This window comes from Pelophylax lessonae, assembly GCF_965119305.1.
Source record: "Pelophylax lessonae genome assembly, chromosome: 4".
NCBI lineage: Eukaryota > Metazoa > Chordata > Amphibia > Anura > Ranidae > Pelophylax > Pelophylax lessonae.
Window position 1 is genome coordinate 299,123,704 of NC_138771.1, and position 19,573 is coordinate 299,143,276.

The 19,573-nt window shown below is 40.8% G+C and overlaps 1 protein-coding gene across 1 annotated transcript in view; it reads left to right on the forward strand.

The window, feature by feature from the left end:
- Positions 1 to 19,573, forward strand: part of APPL2 (adaptor protein, phosphotyrosine interacting with PH domain and leucine zipper 2) — a 150,201-nt gene that overhangs the window by 15,855 nt on the left and 114,773 nt on the right. Inside the window, exons 2-4 of the mRNA XM_082253113.1 lie at positions 7,013 to 7,111; positions 10,197 to 10,256; positions 15,315 to 15,386. Of these exons, the coding sequence (XP_082109239.1) occupies positions 7,013 to 7,111; positions 10,197 to 10,256; positions 15,315 to 15,386 (231 nt within the window). The remainder of the gene's footprint in view (positions 1 to 7,012; positions 7,112 to 10,196; positions 10,257 to 15,314; positions 15,387 to 19,573) is intronic.

The window sequence follows — 19,573 nt, forward strand, 5'->3', positions numbered from 1 at the left end:
TGGGAATGCCGTTCATTTAAAGACCAATTTATTTCTGTTTCTAAGTGTACTCTTGCAATGCATGGGTTAAATGCTTATTTTTAATTATAGGGGAAAAATAATTTGTACACATTATTACCTTTATACCTTGTTCTCCCCCACAATCCCGAGTTGTGGACAGACCCGCTTTATCCTCTCGTACAATCAGGGGAGGGCTAGCAACCTTAGGCCTGGGGGGCCAAGTCCAGTCAAGTGACCCACTGAACCATCGAATCGGCTCACCATCCATGCCCACCTGGTTTTATAACGGTATTGATCTTATAACGGTATTGATCTTATTAAGCAAGACAAACCTGATGCAATGTGGTAACATCATTTAATGGTAATGGCAACAAAGGAGGTTTAACAAAAATACATGACATTATGCTAGGCGAGGCCTAGGAAGCTCCTGTCAGGTGGAGATCACTCTATCTGACAGGAAAGTGACTGTGTTAAGCCCCGTACACACGAGAAGAAATTCGGCCGGGAATTTTCGCTTGTTAGTATGGTGCTTCCGACAACCGACTCCGACTTTTTGCCGAAAAAATCCTGGTGTGCAGGCTATATAATTTTTGTCGACCATCAAAACACGTCCGATTTTCGTATCATTAGTACAGATTTCGATGGGGAAAAATCTTATGAGCAAGACTAGGCATGCTCAGAGATGAAAGAACACATACAAAGCAATCCAACACATGACGTCACTTCTGAAGTAGAATTCTGTCGTACGGGAAAATTCGTGTGCAGTCTAGAGCACATTCCAACCAACAGATACCACTCTGGCCAAAAGACGGATGACCGGTTGGCGGAAATTTGTTGCGTGTGTACGGGGCTTAAGTATTGTGCTGGCTGGGTGCAGGAGCGTACTCTGCACACTCATACCGCTCCGCTGCAGCTCTGCAAATATGTGAAAGGGGGCTACTTTAGCCCCCCTTTCCCATGGGATGGCAGAAGGAAATAGGGAATCATTAGCTTTGGTCCAGCCATCTTGTTAGGTAGTTTAATTAGGAACATTTTAGATTTAGTTCAGCCATTGTGTTAATTTAATATGAGGTAATGACCTTTTGACTTCCTAGCTTTCCTAGCCCCCTTCCCGCTCTGAGGATCCCGCCTTTCCTGTAGCTGGGAAGCTTAGGCTAGGTAGCTAGGCAGTTTTTAACCTTCTCTAAGTTTAGCAGCGAATGAGGCCCCTTCCCGCCTTCCCTCTCCCGCCTATGAGCCCACCAGTACCTCAGTTTAGGATTATTTAACCACTTTACCCCCAGCCCTATTTCGGACACTTTTTGTTCACAAGTTAAAACCAGTATTTTTTCCTAGAAAACTACTTAGAACCCCCAAATATTATATATATTTTTTTAGCAAAGACTCTGGAGAATAAAATGTCGGTCATTGCAAAATTTTTTGTCACGCGGTATTTGCGCAGTGGTCTTTAAAACGCCATTTTTTTGGAAAAAATGTGAAAAATCACATTTCACTGCATTTAAAAAATACTAAACAGTAAAGTTAGCCCATTTTTTTTGTATATTGTGAAAGATGATGTCACGCCGAGTAAATAGATACCCAACATGTTACGGTTTAAAATTGCGCCCCCCCCCCCCCCCCCCCGTGGGATGGCGACAAACTACAGTCAATAGAGATCTCAATCTGCGACGTTTTAAATTTATTTAACGGTTACCAGTTTAGAGTTAGAGTGTAGCTCTTTTTTTTAAATTATTGCCCACGCTCTGGCGATCGCGGCGATACCTCACATGTGTGGTTTGAACAGCGATTTCATTCGCGGCTCGACTTGCGTATACGTTTTTTTAGTGCGCGAGCTAACGGTGACGGGGGCGGCTAAATTTTTTTTTTTTTTTCCTATTTATTTTTTCTTTTTTTTTTTTTAACTTTATTACAGGTTTTTAAAAAAAAAAAAAAAAATCTGATCACTTGTATTACTGTCACAAGCAATGTAAACATCCCTTGTGACACCAATATGTAGTGACAGGTACACTTTATGGAGGGATCGAGGGTCTAAAAGACCCTCGACCCCTCCACTACACTTCCCTGTATGCAAAACGCCGAAAACGGCATTTTTGCATACAGCAGTTTTTCAAATCTGCCGCCTTTTGCAGCACAGTAACCCGGAAGTGACGTCATGGACGCCGCCTCCGGGTTACATCATGTACGTCGTTTCCGGCATTCATCGGGACTCCATCCAGCCGGCGGACGTGCCGGCTGGGTGCTCGGGGCTCCCGGTGGGACGGGAGCCCAGAGCAAAGCCACGGAAGGCGGCGGGAGGGGGGGGACGTCCCCTCCCGCCCCCCCGGGTAACGATCGAGCGGCTCCCGAGCCGCATCGGTCATTACCGACGGAAAGCCAACCGTCGGCTCTAAACAACGGTACCGGGATGGTGCCTCTAGCTAGAGGCATCATCCCGGTATAACCACGCAAAGTCAGCCGACGTAGATCTACGTGGCTGGTCGTTAAGTGGTTAAGCAGGGTTCCGTGATCCTAGGGCTCAATCTCTTCAGGACATCTCTTACCAGCGTTCCCCTCCCTCCCCTTTGGTTTGTCGCGGCTACAATATTAACTGGTTGGGTCACCTCTGCTTTGCAGAGGGGGACGGTTTATAAAGTGTTAATGGATGGTATATTTATGTGGTTATATTTTGATGGTACAACCTGAGTTGTTCACGACTAGGTTGTGGTTTTGATGTTAAATTATATATTTTGATGAATTATTTATATTTTGTTAACCAGTTAATAAAAAGTCGCGGCCTTTATTCATCCAAACTATTTTTTGTCTGAGTTGCCTTATTTTATCTTAAATATTTATATTTCTTGTTTATTATTTACTTCCTAATTTAATAGTATTATATTTAGAAGGTATGGTTTTAACAGTTTCAGATTAACTCCTTCCTGCCATTCCATATAACACTGTGTAGTGGCGACCAGCAGCTGTATACAGTGTCTGGCCCCTACATTAATCCAGCCCTGAGTGCAGCCTTTTTACCTAGCATCACAGCGGCCCGGGGGGGGGGGGGGGATTGCCCCCCTTCCCCCCTTCCCAGTCCTCCCCATGCGTACAATGCAGGACTGCTGGTCCTGTATTGTACATGATAACTTCTGAGAGCTGCAGCCAGAGATTGAAGTGAAGCTGCTTCAGGAGACCAGTCACATGGACAGGAGGAAGCCTACAGGAGCCAGAAATAAGTGTATGTTTAGACTTTTTAATTTCCCCTCTAGCCAAACAAGCATATAACTCATGCAGTTAGAAGGGTCAGGGAGGGCTGCATGGATAAATGTAACAGCAGCCCGGAGTGAGATTTTGAGGGCAGTAGTGCAGCCAAATATAGGAATCTTCTAGTTTCTCCACAAACTAAGAAGATGCTGGATCTCCAAAAACAGGGGAGACAATTGGTGGACTATAGAGTAAAGTAATAGTAGTAGTAATACCCAGGGAATTATGTTTTATTGGCATTTGTTTTTAAAGCGAATCTTCACTGCATCGGTGTACCAAAAACACTATTTAATTCATGTTTAGGCCTCATGCACACTGGACATTATATAAACGCCAGTAGCTTTGTAGTGAGTTTTTCAGCGTTTTTTAGCTTTTTTTTTACATTGGCGTTTATCAGCGTTTTTAGCTAAGAATCACCTCTCTATTTTGTAACTCCGACTTTCCCACAATGCAATGCTTGCTAGAATTGAATTGCATGGGTGTGAACACCCATGCGATAAGATTTAGGGAAAAAAGGGTTCTACAACATTTTGGTGCAAATGGGGGCCCTTTTGTTTCCCCGCATCAAAATCGCATTGCATGGGTGTGAACACCCCATGCGATGCGATTCTGTCAAGCTCACTGCATTTTGCAATCTATTTCGGGGTGTCGTTCATGGAACATTGGGCCCCCTGTTCACGTCGGGGAGATTTGACATGCGATTGGACCTGTCAAGTCGCATGCCAAATCAGAGCCTATTGCCGGCAACGTCACTATTCGAATCGGTGCAGCGCTGCAAAGTCAGGGCGCTCCATCGATTCCTCTGGATTCATCCATCCACGGAGAGGTCCAGTATCCCAACACTGCTTACCTGCAGCTAGCTGGTAAGAGGCTATTGCCTTAGTCCGTCCTCACTTTGGATGTCATCTGATATTGCCATGTCTTGTCATTTGTGTATATTTCCATCTACTGTGTACAGTGCACACATGTAGAGTTTTTCATCATTGTTTCCTTCTAGGTGCTGCAGTGATGTCACCTCTTGTGGCCTAGCCTTTTTGTAGTAGCCTGTTTGCCTCAAGCATTCTGGGTACAACCTGTTTATACTGATTTGTGGTGTGATTAAAAGTACTATGGTACATAAAACCCATAAAATATGAACCTAGTGCAACCTCAAAATGGGGATAGAAGACCCTTTTCGGAAATTTTTTTTGATAGCGCTGTCAGCCTGTACATGTGGCATATCTATTAAGCGCAGTGAAAAATATTACCATTGTTAAGGGCAAGTTTACCTATAGCATGAAAACCTATAACATGATAATGTGTTTAAAGAATGCAATAATACAGTGCAGTCCCTGGACAATCAATATATCCTCATGGAAACTGCATACTAAAAATCTCTGAAGTGCACAGATGTCTGACACAAGTGTTTAAATGCAGTGTATTTATATTATTGCACAAATGTAGCTAAATGCATGGTTCATTCTGGAGTGTTACCATGAGGACACAAAAAGCCAGGGGTTGCTTGCATATAAAAATAAATAAGCCAATGTATTGCTGCAATAAATCATCTTCAGTAAAAGATACTACTTTTTTTTTATAGCCATATACACTAGCAACTTGAAAGTGTGTGTGTATATATGTATGTATGTGTACACACACATGTATATATGTGTGTGTATGTATGTGTACACACACACACACACACACACACACACACACACACACACACACACTATATATATATATATATATATATATATATATATATATATATATATATATATATATATATATATATATATATATATATATATATATATATATATATAATGTATAGAAGAAACACAATATCCTAGTGTAGCCCCTAAACAGTCAAACCATCCTCATGAAGATAGTTGGATCATGCACTGATGTTGGAGAGAAGGCCTGGCTCACAGTCTCTGCTCTAATTCATACCAAAGGTGTTCTATTGGGTTGAGGTCAGGACTCTGCAGGCCAGTCAACTTCCTCCATACTCAATTATCCATGTCTTTATGGACCTTGCTTTGTGCACTGGTGCGCAGTCATGTTGGAACAGTAAGGACCAACCCCAAGCTATTCCCACAAAGTTTGGAGCATGAAAATGTCCAAAATGTCTTGGTATGCTGACGCCTTAAGAGTTCTCTTAGCTGGAATTAAGGGGCCAAGCCCAACCCCTGAAAAACAACCCCACACCATAATCCCCCTCCACCTAGTGATTTGGACCTGTGCACAAAGCAAGGTCCATAAAGACATGAATGAGCGAGTTTGGAGGTGGAGGAAGTTGACTGGCCTACACAACTCGATAGAACACCTTTGGGGTGAATTAGAATGCAGACTGTGAGCCAGGACTTCTCTCCAACATCAGTGCCTGACCTCGAAAATGTGCTTCTAGAAGAATGGTCAAACATTCCCATAGACACACTCCTAAACCTTGTGGACAGCCTTTCCAGAAGAGTTAAAGCTGTTATAGCTGCAAAGGGTGGGCCAACTCAATATTAAATCCTACGGACTAAGACTGGGATACCATTAAAGTTCATGTGTGTGTAAAGGCAGGCGTCCCAATACTTTTGGTAATATAGTGTATTTAAACTGAGTTCTGTGCTAGAGTTCAAATATTACACAATGTATGCTTCTGTCTAAAATCTCACACTGGGGATAATGTAGATGACCAGGAAGCTACATCTTCATACCAGTTTTCTTTTGGTTCATTTGTAAAATGTGTTGGAGATCAATACATGGCATTACAATACAATACACTTTATCCTACTGTTTTTGAACTGTGTTGGGAGCTCTTACTTTTTTAAAGTTGATCTCTAGCATTTATCTTTGTTGCATACTACATTTGTCCAGCTTGGCACAAGATTTGCATATCTCATAACTAACAGGCCGCTGGGGAAGCTGCAAATCACTGTAGTAGTTGGTGCTACTACAGTGATAACTTTTAGTCTTCTGTGTCCGGTGCAAGCAGCTCCCCCTCTGCTCACTGACCATAGGGGTGTCATTCTTTCGGCACTGCCACCATTTTGAATTTTTTTCAGTGAATACAAGGCGTAAGGCGTTCTTTTGGATGAGGTAGAGAGAAGGGGCAGTGACATCACAATCTCCACAGCGTCCAGTCAGAGAGTGCCTTGTGTTAATTGGGGAAATAAATTCGAAGCATTCTGTAAATGGCGGTGGTGCCACGGTAGTGACACCCACCCTGTGCTGTGTTTGCAGTGGAAAAGCTGCTCATGCAGGACCTGGAAAATTGTGGCAGGCCATCAGGCATGAGATATGTTTACTTAAGTGAAGTACACACTATATGAAAATTGGGCTAACGATCGTCCGATTTTCCTTGTTTCGCAGGAACCAAATCAATGTACGAAAATTCTCGTACGACAAAGGCTTTTTTTTTTTTTTTTATTCCTTTTTTTTGCCTACAGTTTCTGATCATGCGCAGTCTTTCATTTCCTGATTTTTTTTTTCTTGTATGAAAACTGTACATATTAAACAAAACGCGTTCACTCTGTTCCCGTACGTGAAAATTGTTGGAGTTTGTTGGAAATTTTAATTCGGAAGGTTGGAATCGGCTGTCGCAAGTTGTGTACATACTTTCAGAAGATCATCCCTTGGCCGAAAATGTTTCGTCCTGCTTGGCACAATGTTATGGCTCGTACATACGATAAGAATATCAGGCAATGTAAATATGATAAAAGATAATAAAGATAATTCCTGGAGTTTGGGTGAGCTTGAGTGAATTTTATATTTATCAGTGTTTTGTGTTCTTCTACTGTAGACGAGATCCCTACTGAGCGTATTTGAGGAAGATGCTGGAACACTTACAGACTATACAAATCAGCTGCTTCAAACAATGCAACGAGTCTATGGGGCACAGGTAGGCCAATGTGCAGAACAAGGAGCTAAACTGTAAAAAGGGTTGTAATCTCTGACTACTGAATGACCTACAGGTGACCATAATGTTCCCAAACCTATAATTTGATCATCTGATGTGGTATTCAAATGAGTATTCAAGTTTAGGACTACTTTTTAAGGCCATGGCAAAGTGCCTCTAACTGCAAGAAGTGCTTGTTATTCAACCTGGTTTTGGCTGGTTCAAGACTGGCAACATCCGAAAATAACTGATCAATAAGACATCTGATTTTTTTTTTTTTTTTTTTTTATAGCACACTGGGCAGACACCTTTTTTGTGCCCCCCCCCCCCTCCCATCTCAAAGCGACTTTCCAATGCTTAATGTAAATGGGGGTGGTATGCTTATATGTTGATTTCAGTCTTTTAGCTCTAGGGAGACTAGCCAGTGTGCTTAGTTGCTAGGAGAGTATACTCCGATTTAAGGGATACACATTTGAAAAATATTGATTAGAAACTATTTGGAAGAGAGAAAATTTAGATGAGTAATTCTAAACTGTTGACAGCTATATTGAGATGAGGCAAATCACCGCAGGAAATGTCAAGTCTAACAATAATCTCCCAGAAGCTAGAAAATAAATCAAATACAGTTTATGTAATTCAAATATAAGATGTTTATGCCATCTAATCTCTGCTAAGCACAAGCTAAATTATCTACATAACATGCTTCCAATTCAGTTTCAGATAAAACACTCTCTCCTAAACAGAAAACCCATTTAACACAGATTATGAAATGCCCAAAACAGTTACATACATGAAAAATAAATCATTTTACATTTCCCGATATAGAACCCAGTGGTGGTAGTGTTCGGTATGGGTTTTTAGACACTGAAAAAAATGAACCTTAAACTTATCCATCCTAAACCCTAAATTTCTCCTAATGCCTCCCTTTAAAGGGTAACTCCACTTTAGTGGGGAAAAGAAAAAGCAAATAAAGAAAAACAATATAGTGTATACAATTGTGACACAAATGATATTGTAATTGAATGTTATTAAAAATGACCTTTCCTTTTCAATCTGTAATTTTCTGAAAATGCAATATGGCTACCTGGAGGTGTTCTGTACACAGAATGTATACTGACCACCCCCCAGAAACCTCATTTCCTGCTTGTGTGATTGGCTCACCAATTTTCCCAGAAGTCTGCCTAAGATACAAGTCAGATTTCTGGCATCCTCTGCAACATAAATTTTATTTTTGGTGAGATACTTCCAATAGGAACACGTCTAAAGGGATGCAGGCCCAGCAGATTTCCTCATTATAGCCCTGCAGCTGCCACAGCTGACAGATAATTATGAAACCACTCCCATTAGACCCACTCAGCACAGAGGAACAAACAATGATGTCTTCACAATAAGAAAAGGTAGGAATCTGCAACAAAGTTTGTTAAAATCCTTGTAATGTACAGAGATCACCCAGAGGGGAATGTTTCTCTCAACAAAAGTGGAGTTGCGTTTTAACTCTAGCCCTTACCTTTTAACCACTTAAGCCCCGGAAGATTTTACCCCATTCCTGACCAGGGCCTATTTTGCTATTCGGCACTGCGTTGCTTTAACGGACAATTGCGACGCTGTACCTAAACAAATTTCATGTCCTTTTTTTTCCTACAAACAGAGCTTTCTTTTGGTGGTATTTGATCACCTGTGCGATTTTTTTTTTTTTTTTTTTTTTTTTTTTTTTTTTTTTTTTTGCGGGACTGCGACATTGCGGCGGACAGATCGGACCCTTGACTGACATTTTTGACACTTTTGGGGTTACCTGTGACATTACTGCAGTAATCAGTGCTATACATATGCACTGTTACTGTAAAAATGACACTGGGAGGGACGGGGTTAACTTTTTTGGAGAGGGAGGGGTTAAGTGTGTCCCTAGGGGCGTGTTTCTAACTGTGATTGGATGTGGCTACTTGTGTAAGAACAGAGATCAACGATCCTACATAGCAGAACCGTATGATCTCAATTCTTACACAGGGGAGAATGACAGGCGGCTGTGTTTACATTAGCCGCCTGCCTTTCTCCCGCTCTAACAGACGATCGCGAGTGCCCGGATGACATCGGGGGGGTCCGTGAGGGAGTGGGCCTCCGGCGGCGCGCGCTCGCTCCCCAGAGCCTCGCAGGCTAGCGACGTAGACCTACGTTGCTTTGCCTGTGAGGGGCTGACAGCCGACTAAGATCTACGTTAGGCAGTTGGCAAGTGGTTAAAGTGATACTAAAGCTAAAAACGTTTAACTATGCTGCCACTGCCAGAGTAGACGGCAACTTTCCTGATTTCGGTGTCAGACACACCAGTTTGGGCTACATTCCCAATCATCATAGCATACAGCAGCAGCCCTTAAGAAGAGGGAGTTTTTGCCCCCCCCCCCCCAAACATGTTGTATTTATCATGTTTTGCTGCTTTAAATAAAATTACTACATATTCACCTTTCCTTTGCTTATATTAAAAGGCGGACCGTATTTGTAGCTGCTTACTTGAGTTCTTTCTTTTAAACTGAAAAATTCTGTCTCTATATACACTTTAAAGAAGGCCATAGCCATGCATTTAAAAAATGATTTCTGTATAGCTTTTTAATTTATATTTGTACATGTGGGTTTCCTCATAATTGAACTGGCTTGCTTTGTTTCCTATTGATCATCTGAGCTCACTGATCAGGTTTGTCTGAACGAAAGCATCAAAGCAAGACTCATTGCAGTCTCTAATGATGTCAGACACCCACAGTGCACCTTTCAGCCAAAGGCAAATGCCATCAATGTTTCGCTGCATGGTGAAGCCCAGGGCAGTGTTATTTATTCATGGCAAGAAAGGGCTGCTTTCTATTCATTCATTCATTTTATTTATTTATTTATTTATTTATTTATTACTGACCAACTTTACATTTTCAGGTCTTGGAACTTTTGTCTTCTTTCAGTCTGTCCTCATTATATGTCTGAGAGCAAAGGAGACAAAGGCATCAGAGTTCAAAGAACAGGAAATATTTATACAGCGACATTTTCTTTTCAGTTTATTCCTTGTGAAATTGTGTATTTGCTGACTTAGATATTTGTGTTCTTTTTGAAGAATGAAATGTGTCTAGCAACCCAGCAGCTGTCCAGCCAACTTCTCTCATATGAAAAGCAGGTACAAATATTTTCCAGATAAATGGTTATTATTATGCTGTGTGTATTTAATAATAATAATAGAACAAAAATAGGATTTATGCAATTTGTACAAGGTCATTAATATGCAATAAAGGTAAATAAAGCTTAAAAAGCCAAACATTACAATATGGCCAAAAGCTTTTAGTTAGTGGTCTTATTATTTTTTTTTTGGCCTTTTTCAGTATGAAAGCAAATAGTAAAGCAGTGAATTACTTTGATGTAATTTCAAGTTAGTCTTTTTTGGGGGTTTTACATAGGTCTTGAAAGTGCATCCATTTTTTTTAATTTTTTTTTTTTTTTTTTTTAATTTTCAACGTTCCTGCCATTCTATTTCTAATCCGGTCTACATACTGTCATTGCACAGGAGAATTCTTTACTGGGTAGGCAAAACTAGTCTGTGGTCTGATTCTCCTTAGTTAGGCCTATGTCCCAATTGCAATCCGCTCGCCAGCAGCAGAATTACTGAGAGGTTAAAAAAAAACACACACATATATACATCATTCGGCCACGTTCACATGGGGCGGAATGCATCCAAGCGGTTCCGCCTGCTCAGAGGGGAATTCCTCCGCTGATCCCCAGGCAGATGAAAGGTCTGTAACAAAGACAGACAGAGGCGCCTCTAAGTGTAGACTTTATGCAACAGGTTTAATGAATAAAATTATGCACTCATGTTAGTAAGCATATATTCATGCCCATAAAACAAGGTTCCAGTGTGGAGAAGTGTACATCATCCGGTCATGGACATCCGTCCTGCTGGAGCCAAAATCCTTTCACCGTGGCCGTCTTGTACGGCAAGGTTAGAACCAGGAAGTAGGCTTGGTGTATTTGCTTGACAGCGAGGCTTGGTGGATAGTTGAACCTGGATGATGTCATCTGCATGTGACGCGTTTCCGAGTGTGCTTGCTGCCTGGGGGAGGGCAGCCGCGCTCCTTCTTCACGGCAAGATACTTGGGAGAGGACGACTTTATGCAGAAAAGCAGTCACAAGTCAGATCAGTGTAACTAGCGTTGACCGGCATCCTGCCAGCGTCAAGTCAGCGCCAATCAGCATTTTTCAAGTGTCTCCGCCAGGTTGTACATAGTTGAGCCAAAGGAGTATCCCACTCATCCCTTCTCCTATCCAAGTTACAAAATAAATACAAAAACCCAAAGATACTGGACTGGTCATTGTCTCAGTGCTCACACTTGGATAAACATGCACAAGGGTACTTTTGTTGCACCCGGTGACCCAGGGGGACCCATATCCAGCAAAACTGCTGGGAATTGTGCCACATGTAGTTTATAATAATACAATGACAAGAAAAAGTATGTGAACCCCATGGTTTTACCTGGTTTTCTGCAGTAATTAGCCATAAAATGTAATCCGATCCTTATCAAAGCCGCAACAATAGAATGTGTGGTTAAGCAGATAAAACACAAACAATTGTACTTTCACTTGTCTTTGTTGAACACCATCATTAAATATTCACAGTGCTGGAGGAAAAAGTAAATGAACCCTGAGAGTTAATAGCTGGTCCAACCTCCTTTTGGCAGCAATGACTTCAAGCAAGTGCTTTCAGTAGCTCTGGATCAGACCTCCCCAATGTTCAGGAGGAATTTGACCATTCCTTTTTACAAAACTGCTTCAGACACATTTGTAGGATGTCTGGTGTGAATGGCTCTCTTGGGGTCACTTCATAGCATCTCCATGGGGTTAAGGTCTGGGCTCTGGTCCAATCCAAAAGTGCATCTTCTTTTTCTGAAGCCAGTCTGTGATGGATTTATTTGATTCTTAGGGTCATTGTCCTGCTGCATACCCCAACTGTGAAACATTATCCTTTAGCACATTTTGGTAAACTTGGGGAATTTGTTTTCGCCTCGATGACTGCAAGTGGTGCAGGCCCCAAGCCCTGATCATGATTAGCTGTCACTCTTGGGTTCTTCTTTACCTTATAGAGGATTCAGCATTGTACCTTGGTAGTCAATTTAGCTGAATATCCACTTCTAGGAAGAGCAGCCAGAACTAAACTGTTTCCATTTATAGACAATGAGGTAGATTTACTAAAACCGGTGCACTCAGAATCTGGTGCAGCTATACATGGTAACCAATCAGCTTCCTAACCTCAGCTTGTTCAGTTAAGATTTGGAAATAAAACCTGGAAGCTGATTGGTTTCCATGCAGAAGTGAGCCTGATTTTGCACTCTCCATGTCTGTCGTCTAATGGAACCTGAAACACTTTCAGATTGCTTTGTATCCCTTTCCAGCCTTACGCAGATCAACTACTTTTGAACATCTTCGAAAGTCTCCTCAGAGAGCTCCTTTTTCTCAAGGCAGGGTTTGCATCAGCTGATTCTTCTTATGAACAGCAATCTTAAAATGTTTTAAGTATCCTTTATCAATCAAAATACCTCTAAACCACACCTTTTAAACTAATTTCATTAATTGGACTCCAGGTGTGCAATCTACTGACACCAATTACATGACATCAAGTAATTAGTCTATGGGTTCACTTACTTTTTCACTTACTTTTTCCTCCAGCACTGTGAATGTTTTATGAGTGTGTTCCATAAAGACACAAGAAACTAGAATTGTTTGTATGTTATCTTTAGCACGTTGTGTTTGTTTGTGACTTAGGTGGGGATCAGATCACAATTTATGGCAAATTATTGCAGAAAACCAGTTAAATTCTTGGGGTTTACATTAGAGATCGACCGATTATTGGCAAAGCCGATATATCGAGGGCCGATATGGACTTTCCCCGATATATCGGAATCGGCTTTTTATTTACCGATATTGCCGATATTTCAGGGAAAGTGCATGTACCGGGGTGATGCCTGCAGCTAGAGGCATCACCCCAGTACCGGTGTCCATAGCTGATGGTCGGCTGTCATTCCAAGGAGCGGGAGGGAACGTTCCCCCGCCCCCCCCCTCCCGCCGCTTTCCGCGGCTCGCCCGGGTCTCCCGTCCCACCTTGAGACCAGGGAATCCTACCTTCACTGCCACCGTCTGACCCAGCTCTCCATTTATTTTAATTCAGCGCCGCCGCGTACCCGGAAGTGATGTTATGACATTACATCACTTTCGGGTATTGGCGGCGCCAAATTCAAAAAACGTACAGCATTCAAAACAGCCAAACTTGGCGTTTTGAATGCTTAAGTGCAGAGGAGGGGTTTTGGGTCTTTTAGACCCCCAGATCCCTCCACCACAGTACCTGAAGACCTTATATATGTTTTTTTAATGTCCGAAAATATCGGGCGATACCGATACCCGATGACCAAAATATCTGTATCGGCGGTAAAAAAACAATATTGGTCGATCACTAGTTTACATACTTTTTCTTGTCGCTGTATATCAGTATTGCCATATTTGCTCTTTAAATGTGCAGTTTGATGAATGGTTGTGCTTTGCTGTTCTCTCGTTGCAAGTCTTATCATAATGGATCTGTTTGAAAATAATACATAGCATATCCGTTTTGTTTGTTTTTTTCATAAAAGAGGAATTTAATAATTTTAAGCAGAACTCTAGGAAAAAAAAATGGATATCCTTTTAAAACCTAAAATGAAAAAAAGTATATTTAGCTACATTCTTTACACCTTCAGTCCAGAGCTGTCTCCTCCAGTACTTATTTTCTGCTACTAGATGTCCATAGCCTTCAGAGTTAAATTGCCTACTTCAACCCACTTCCTCTGAGCCCAGGCCATCATGAGACCTACACGACCCTGTGACTAAAAAAGTGAAGGAAAAGCAGCAGGTTTATTAGCTCATTGCTCTTTCTCTCTGCTTTCTCCTCTTATCAGCATGCTTTTTGTCCACTCAGCTGGTCCTTGTGTTGCTTCTTCCACTCACACTCCAGCCCTGCAGTACAGGGACTTAAAAAAAGCAGATTCTAGGTCGAATTTAGGTACAGTAAAACCTTGGTTTGAGAGTAACTTGGTTTGAGAGCGCTTTGCAAGACAAGCAAATTTTTAAAATAAATTTTGACTTGATATACAAGCGATGTCTTGATATACAAGTAGCGTCATGTCACAACTGGGTATAAAAGAGAAGAGAGGCGCCTCTAAGTGTAGCAATATTGTTACATTTAATGAAGGTTCAATATTTAGCAGCTCACATGGTTGATGATTAAAACAGGCACATCTAAGTATGCAGGCTTCCGGGGTAAAGCTGTCCACATAGACCATCCTTCGCACTGCCATCTTCATCACACCCTTCCACGCTGCGCTCCACGAGCAATTCAAAGTCTCGCTTTCAGATCACTCTACTGCAGGGTAGTCTTCCCAATCACAATTGCAGGCTGACATCGGGGAGAGCCAGTGGTTCAGAAGATGGTCTATGTGGACAGCTTTACCCCGGATGCCGGCATACTTAGATGTGCCTCTTTAATCATCAACCATGTGAGTTGCTAAATGTTGTACCTTCATTAAATGTCCCCATACTGCTACACTTAGAGGCACCTCTCTTCTCTTTTATACTCTGTAGCTCCTGCTGGATTTTGCTTCTAATCCCCTTGTGGAGGCGCCATTTGTGGATGGACATTTTATGATGACACAGCCTATCACATTGCTATAATCTTTGTATATAGACTATAAACTGAAAGACTTATGAATAAATGGTTGTGGAACGAATCATCTGAGTTTCCATTATTTCTTATGGGAAAATTTGCTTTGATATAAGAGTGCTTTGGATTACAAGCATGTTTCCGGAACAAATTATGCTCGCAATCCAAGGTTTTACTGTACTTGCCTTGGCTGCCTGAAAATATTATATTTTTTAATGCTGTATCAATGAATACTGAGCTCAATTAGTTTGTAACATTTCACTGATTATCTGCCTAGAGTTCAACTTTAAATAATAATGGCTTTGGTCATGCCCCGTTGAGTCATGTGAAATTTGATTTTCAGTGATGAGTCAATTTTTATGTTTAAAAGGCTGTATCCATAACCTCTTTTACCATTCTAAAGTCTTCGATTTTGGTTATGTCGGACATATGCTGTTTATGTTGTATCTTTTGCACCAGCTGGTCATTGTAGCCTAATTTGTTTCTATCATTTGCTTCTAGAATTTTGCTCTGGGAAAAGGAGATGAAGAAGTCATATCAACCTTACAACACTTTGCAAATGTAGTAGATGAGGTTAGCTTATCTTCATTTTATCTGTTTCCTATTTAAAATGTTTATGCAAAGTGAAACTTCATTTTTGCATGTCTATGCACATTGGAAACTCCGGCAGCTTAGGAAATGTTTGAAAGTAATTGCAACTCTGTTTTACCTATGAAAGTCTCTTGTAGAAGCCAAGTCCTTCACTGATTGAGGATCTTCTGTACAGTGGTCCTTTTTATCATTTTAGGTCAAGACCCTGCAAAAAGCAGTTGGGTGTACTAATCCAGCCTTTTTTAAACCAGGGTGACTTGGCAAATGCCTGCACAGCATCCTTGTTTGACCATCCCCTGCCCTCTCCGTCAGCACTGGGGTCACATTAGCTGAGTGATGGAGAGATACTGCGGGAGAGGAGAAACACTGGAATACTAGTCAGTGCCAGTGTGCAAAAGTGTAATTGCTTTGGAAGAATAAATTATTATTATTATTATACAGGATTTATATAGCGCCAACAGTTTGCGCAGTGCTTTACAATGTGAAGGAAGACAATACAGTTACAATACAGTTCAAAACAGGAGGAACTAGAGGGCCCTGCTCGTTAGAGCTTACAATCTAGAAGGGATCACTTCTAATGTTGGGTGTCCTATGTGTGTCGAAACTGCCGCATTATGTAAAACTATAAGAAATTTTTTTTTACATTTTAGAATGGGGTGCCTCAATACTGTTCATAATTTTAAAGGGTGCCTTGAGATTGTTCATAATTTTAAAGGGTGCCTCTACTGAAAAAAGGTTGAGAAATACTGTACTAATCAATGGTAATCAACTAGAGATCTGTTTTCAGATAATCAGTGTAGAGCTACTTATTATGTATTTTTTCTGATTGGCTACTCTGTGTTACTGGACACCACTGACCATTACTGAAAATGCTATCTGTCTGGCTGTCACTGAACCTTTGAACTGACTTAGAACAAGCACGTGGGAAACAGAGTAAAGTCAGTGCATAGAATGGTATATATCAGTTCTAGAGAACTAACCACATCCACATCCATAATTGTACCATACCATTTTTAGAGTAAAGTCAGAGCTTCTGATCTACATCCTGAATGTACTGAAAACAGTGGATCAGCATGATAAATTTATCATGTGGCCTTTCATTTTTTTTACAATGCAAGGTTTATTTAAGGCTTCTCGCTCACGACCTTAATAACATTCCTGATCATAAAAGAAGGATCTTGCGGACAGGCCTTGTGCAAAAACACAAGTATGCTTCATAATGTGCATGTACTTGCATGCATACGGGAGCGTGAACATGTGTTTTTCTACACGTAAAATTCACTTTTTTTTTTCTTCAACATGTGCTTACACATGTATACGCATAAATTACTGACCCCATACATGGATTTTTCATTTTGGATTTTACAGATCTGAACGCAGTGAAATTTTACTGATTTTTATCCACTGTGTGCATGGTCCTATATAAAACAGTATAATTTTATTTATATATGTAAAATACAAAAAAAGTTGTACTGATGTAAACGCAATTTCAGCTGCATTCACACTTGAGCGTAGCGTTTTCACGTGGATTTTACAGCGATTTTTACCGCGATTTTCAGGCGTTTTTGGAGGCAGGCATTGACATCTAACAAAAACGCTGGTAATCAGCCCAAAAGGAAGCTCCTGTACTTTTTTCAGCTACAGGCGTTTTGCTTCAGGGGACAGATGTGAACAGGGGCTGAAAAACGCTCAAAAACGCCCAGGTGTGAATGGAGCCTTATGGCTGTGTGCGTGAGCCCTCAAATAAAGCCAAGGATGTTTTACTATTTTGTGAGCCATATTAATAAAAAAAAAAATCTATCTGTCTATCATATTTTTAAATAAAGTAGAATTACTACAACAAATTCTGACAGACTTTGCTGTTAGTGCCGGTTCACACTTGTGCGATTGCGAACGTATGCGATTTCAATGCGAATTTGCATTGCGAGTTTACCTTGTGTTTTTCAATAGTACCAGCGCGATTGTAATAAAAATTTATTGCGTTGATTAATTAAGCTCAGGAAGGGAGGAGCTGAGGGGAAAACTAAAACAAAAAATAAGAATTCGCACATATCTGAACTGATAATGCGAGTCAAGACCTATTTACATTGATGTCTATGGAGACTAAATTCACAACGCAGCGCTGTAAACTCGCAGAAGACCCTTTTCATCATCGCATTATATTTGCATCTGAATCGCAACGCATAGATGTGAACGACCGTCGCGAATACAATGTATTTAGGGAATACATGCGAATTTAGACTTTTCGTAACGCATCGCATTCGCAGTAAAATCGCACAAGTGTGAACCGTCACTTAAGGTGTATGTTAAGGCAAAATAAATAAAAATAGGCATTACAGAAAACTGTCTGCCAGAAATGCACTTAGCCCCTTTGATGTGCTGAAAACACACAGCATTTTTATGGACTGCGTAGCATCAGCCCTGCCTAGTTTTTTTTTTTTTTTTTTGCTAAACTGCTCAGTCAATCCCACTTTCTTTATTTCCAAAGAATAGGCAACAATTGATTTGTAGTCCCAAAACCAGAACTGGTAGGGCCTAGTAGGCTCTTTGAGACAGTACATGAAGTGTGCAGATGACGCTTGACAGCTCTGAATTCCTGACATGATTATTCGTTTTTGTATTTTTTATTTTATTTTTTGTCCCTTCTAAAACAGAAATAAAAAATGCATTTAATGATATATTTAACAGTCCAAAATAGAGCAAATAGAAGTTCATTGTAAGGGTTTGCATACACTTTAAAGCGGTGTTCCGGCCTATTTTGCAACTTGTACTTCCTCCTTCTCCCTCCCTCTGTGGCCACAGCCACACGCCTTTGCATTGCATCCTGGGAGCTGTTTGTCATCACTCCCAGGAGGCTGGAATCAGGAAGAACTCCCAGAACACTCCCTGGAATCAGGAAGAAGGACACAGCAGATTACACTGCGGCTTCAGATGCCCACATCCAAGATGGCCACGCTCACACAGCATTTTTAAAAGTAAGATTTTGACTAAAATCCAATACTGTACACCTTGTAAGTATGAGAATAGTGGTTCTGTAAAGGGCGATGGATTAGTATTATAGGGGTATTTTTAGTTAAAAAAGGTATTTGAGGCTGGAACTCTGCTTTTAAGGAGTGAATTTAAAGGTGAGAGCAGCACACTTAGGATATGTTTGTATAGTACATTATATTCTTTTATACTGACATGTTCAGTGTTGTAGAATACATAAATCCTAGCTTGAGGCACTTTGTTTAATTTCTTACCACAGTTATACATGCTCACTAGGGCCAATATGGATGTCTGCCAATAAACCTTCCATTATGTTTGCAGTTTGGGAGGGAACCCATACAAACACTGGCAGAAAATACAGACTCCACACAAAGGGTGTTTTATTGGTGGGAATTGATTCCTGGGCCCAAACGCTGAAAAACTTACAGCTAACCTCTAAGTCAGTGGTTCCCACAGTGGGGGTCGCGACCCCCCGGGGGGTCGCGGAGTGGGGAGCGGGGGGTCGCGAGATGATTTACAGAAACTTTTTTTTATTATTTTTAATGCGAGTTAATGCGAGACACGGCAGGCAAAAACATTTTTTTTTTTTTTACTGGTCAATTTTGAGATTTTTGGATATTTGTCTTTAATAACATGTCTTCTTTCAGACTGTGGTGAAAAAAAAAGTCCGAAATACACATTTAGGTCTTTATTTTATTACACTTTGTCTGTTTGCGTCTGTAGATTTCGCGTAAATAGGAAATAGAAACCCTTTATTATAAAAAAAATAGGTGGCTCTTAACGTTTTTCTGGCATAGCGGTGCACGGCAAATATTTAATGCATTCAATGAAAATATTCAATGGTATTCAGTGCAAAACAAAAATGAAAAATACAATTAGCCAATAAAATAAACAAATTATTGTGGCATTAATTAGCCCATAAACAATATTTATTGTAAAGCCTAAACGAATTTGTTTAAAGAAAGAGGCCGCTCACTCTAACGTTAACCAGATAAATGTTAGCTTTTATGAAGCGCATATCCAAGTGTTTGTGCGGAGTGGAGCGCGCACTATATGACATGGATAGAGGCGCCGCTGCCATCACTCGCATTTTCCTATCAACAGTGGAAACAACTTAAAATACTTCATTTCTGGTCGGCAGCTTGTTCATATTCTGTCTGTAAGCATTTCACAGTTATGGA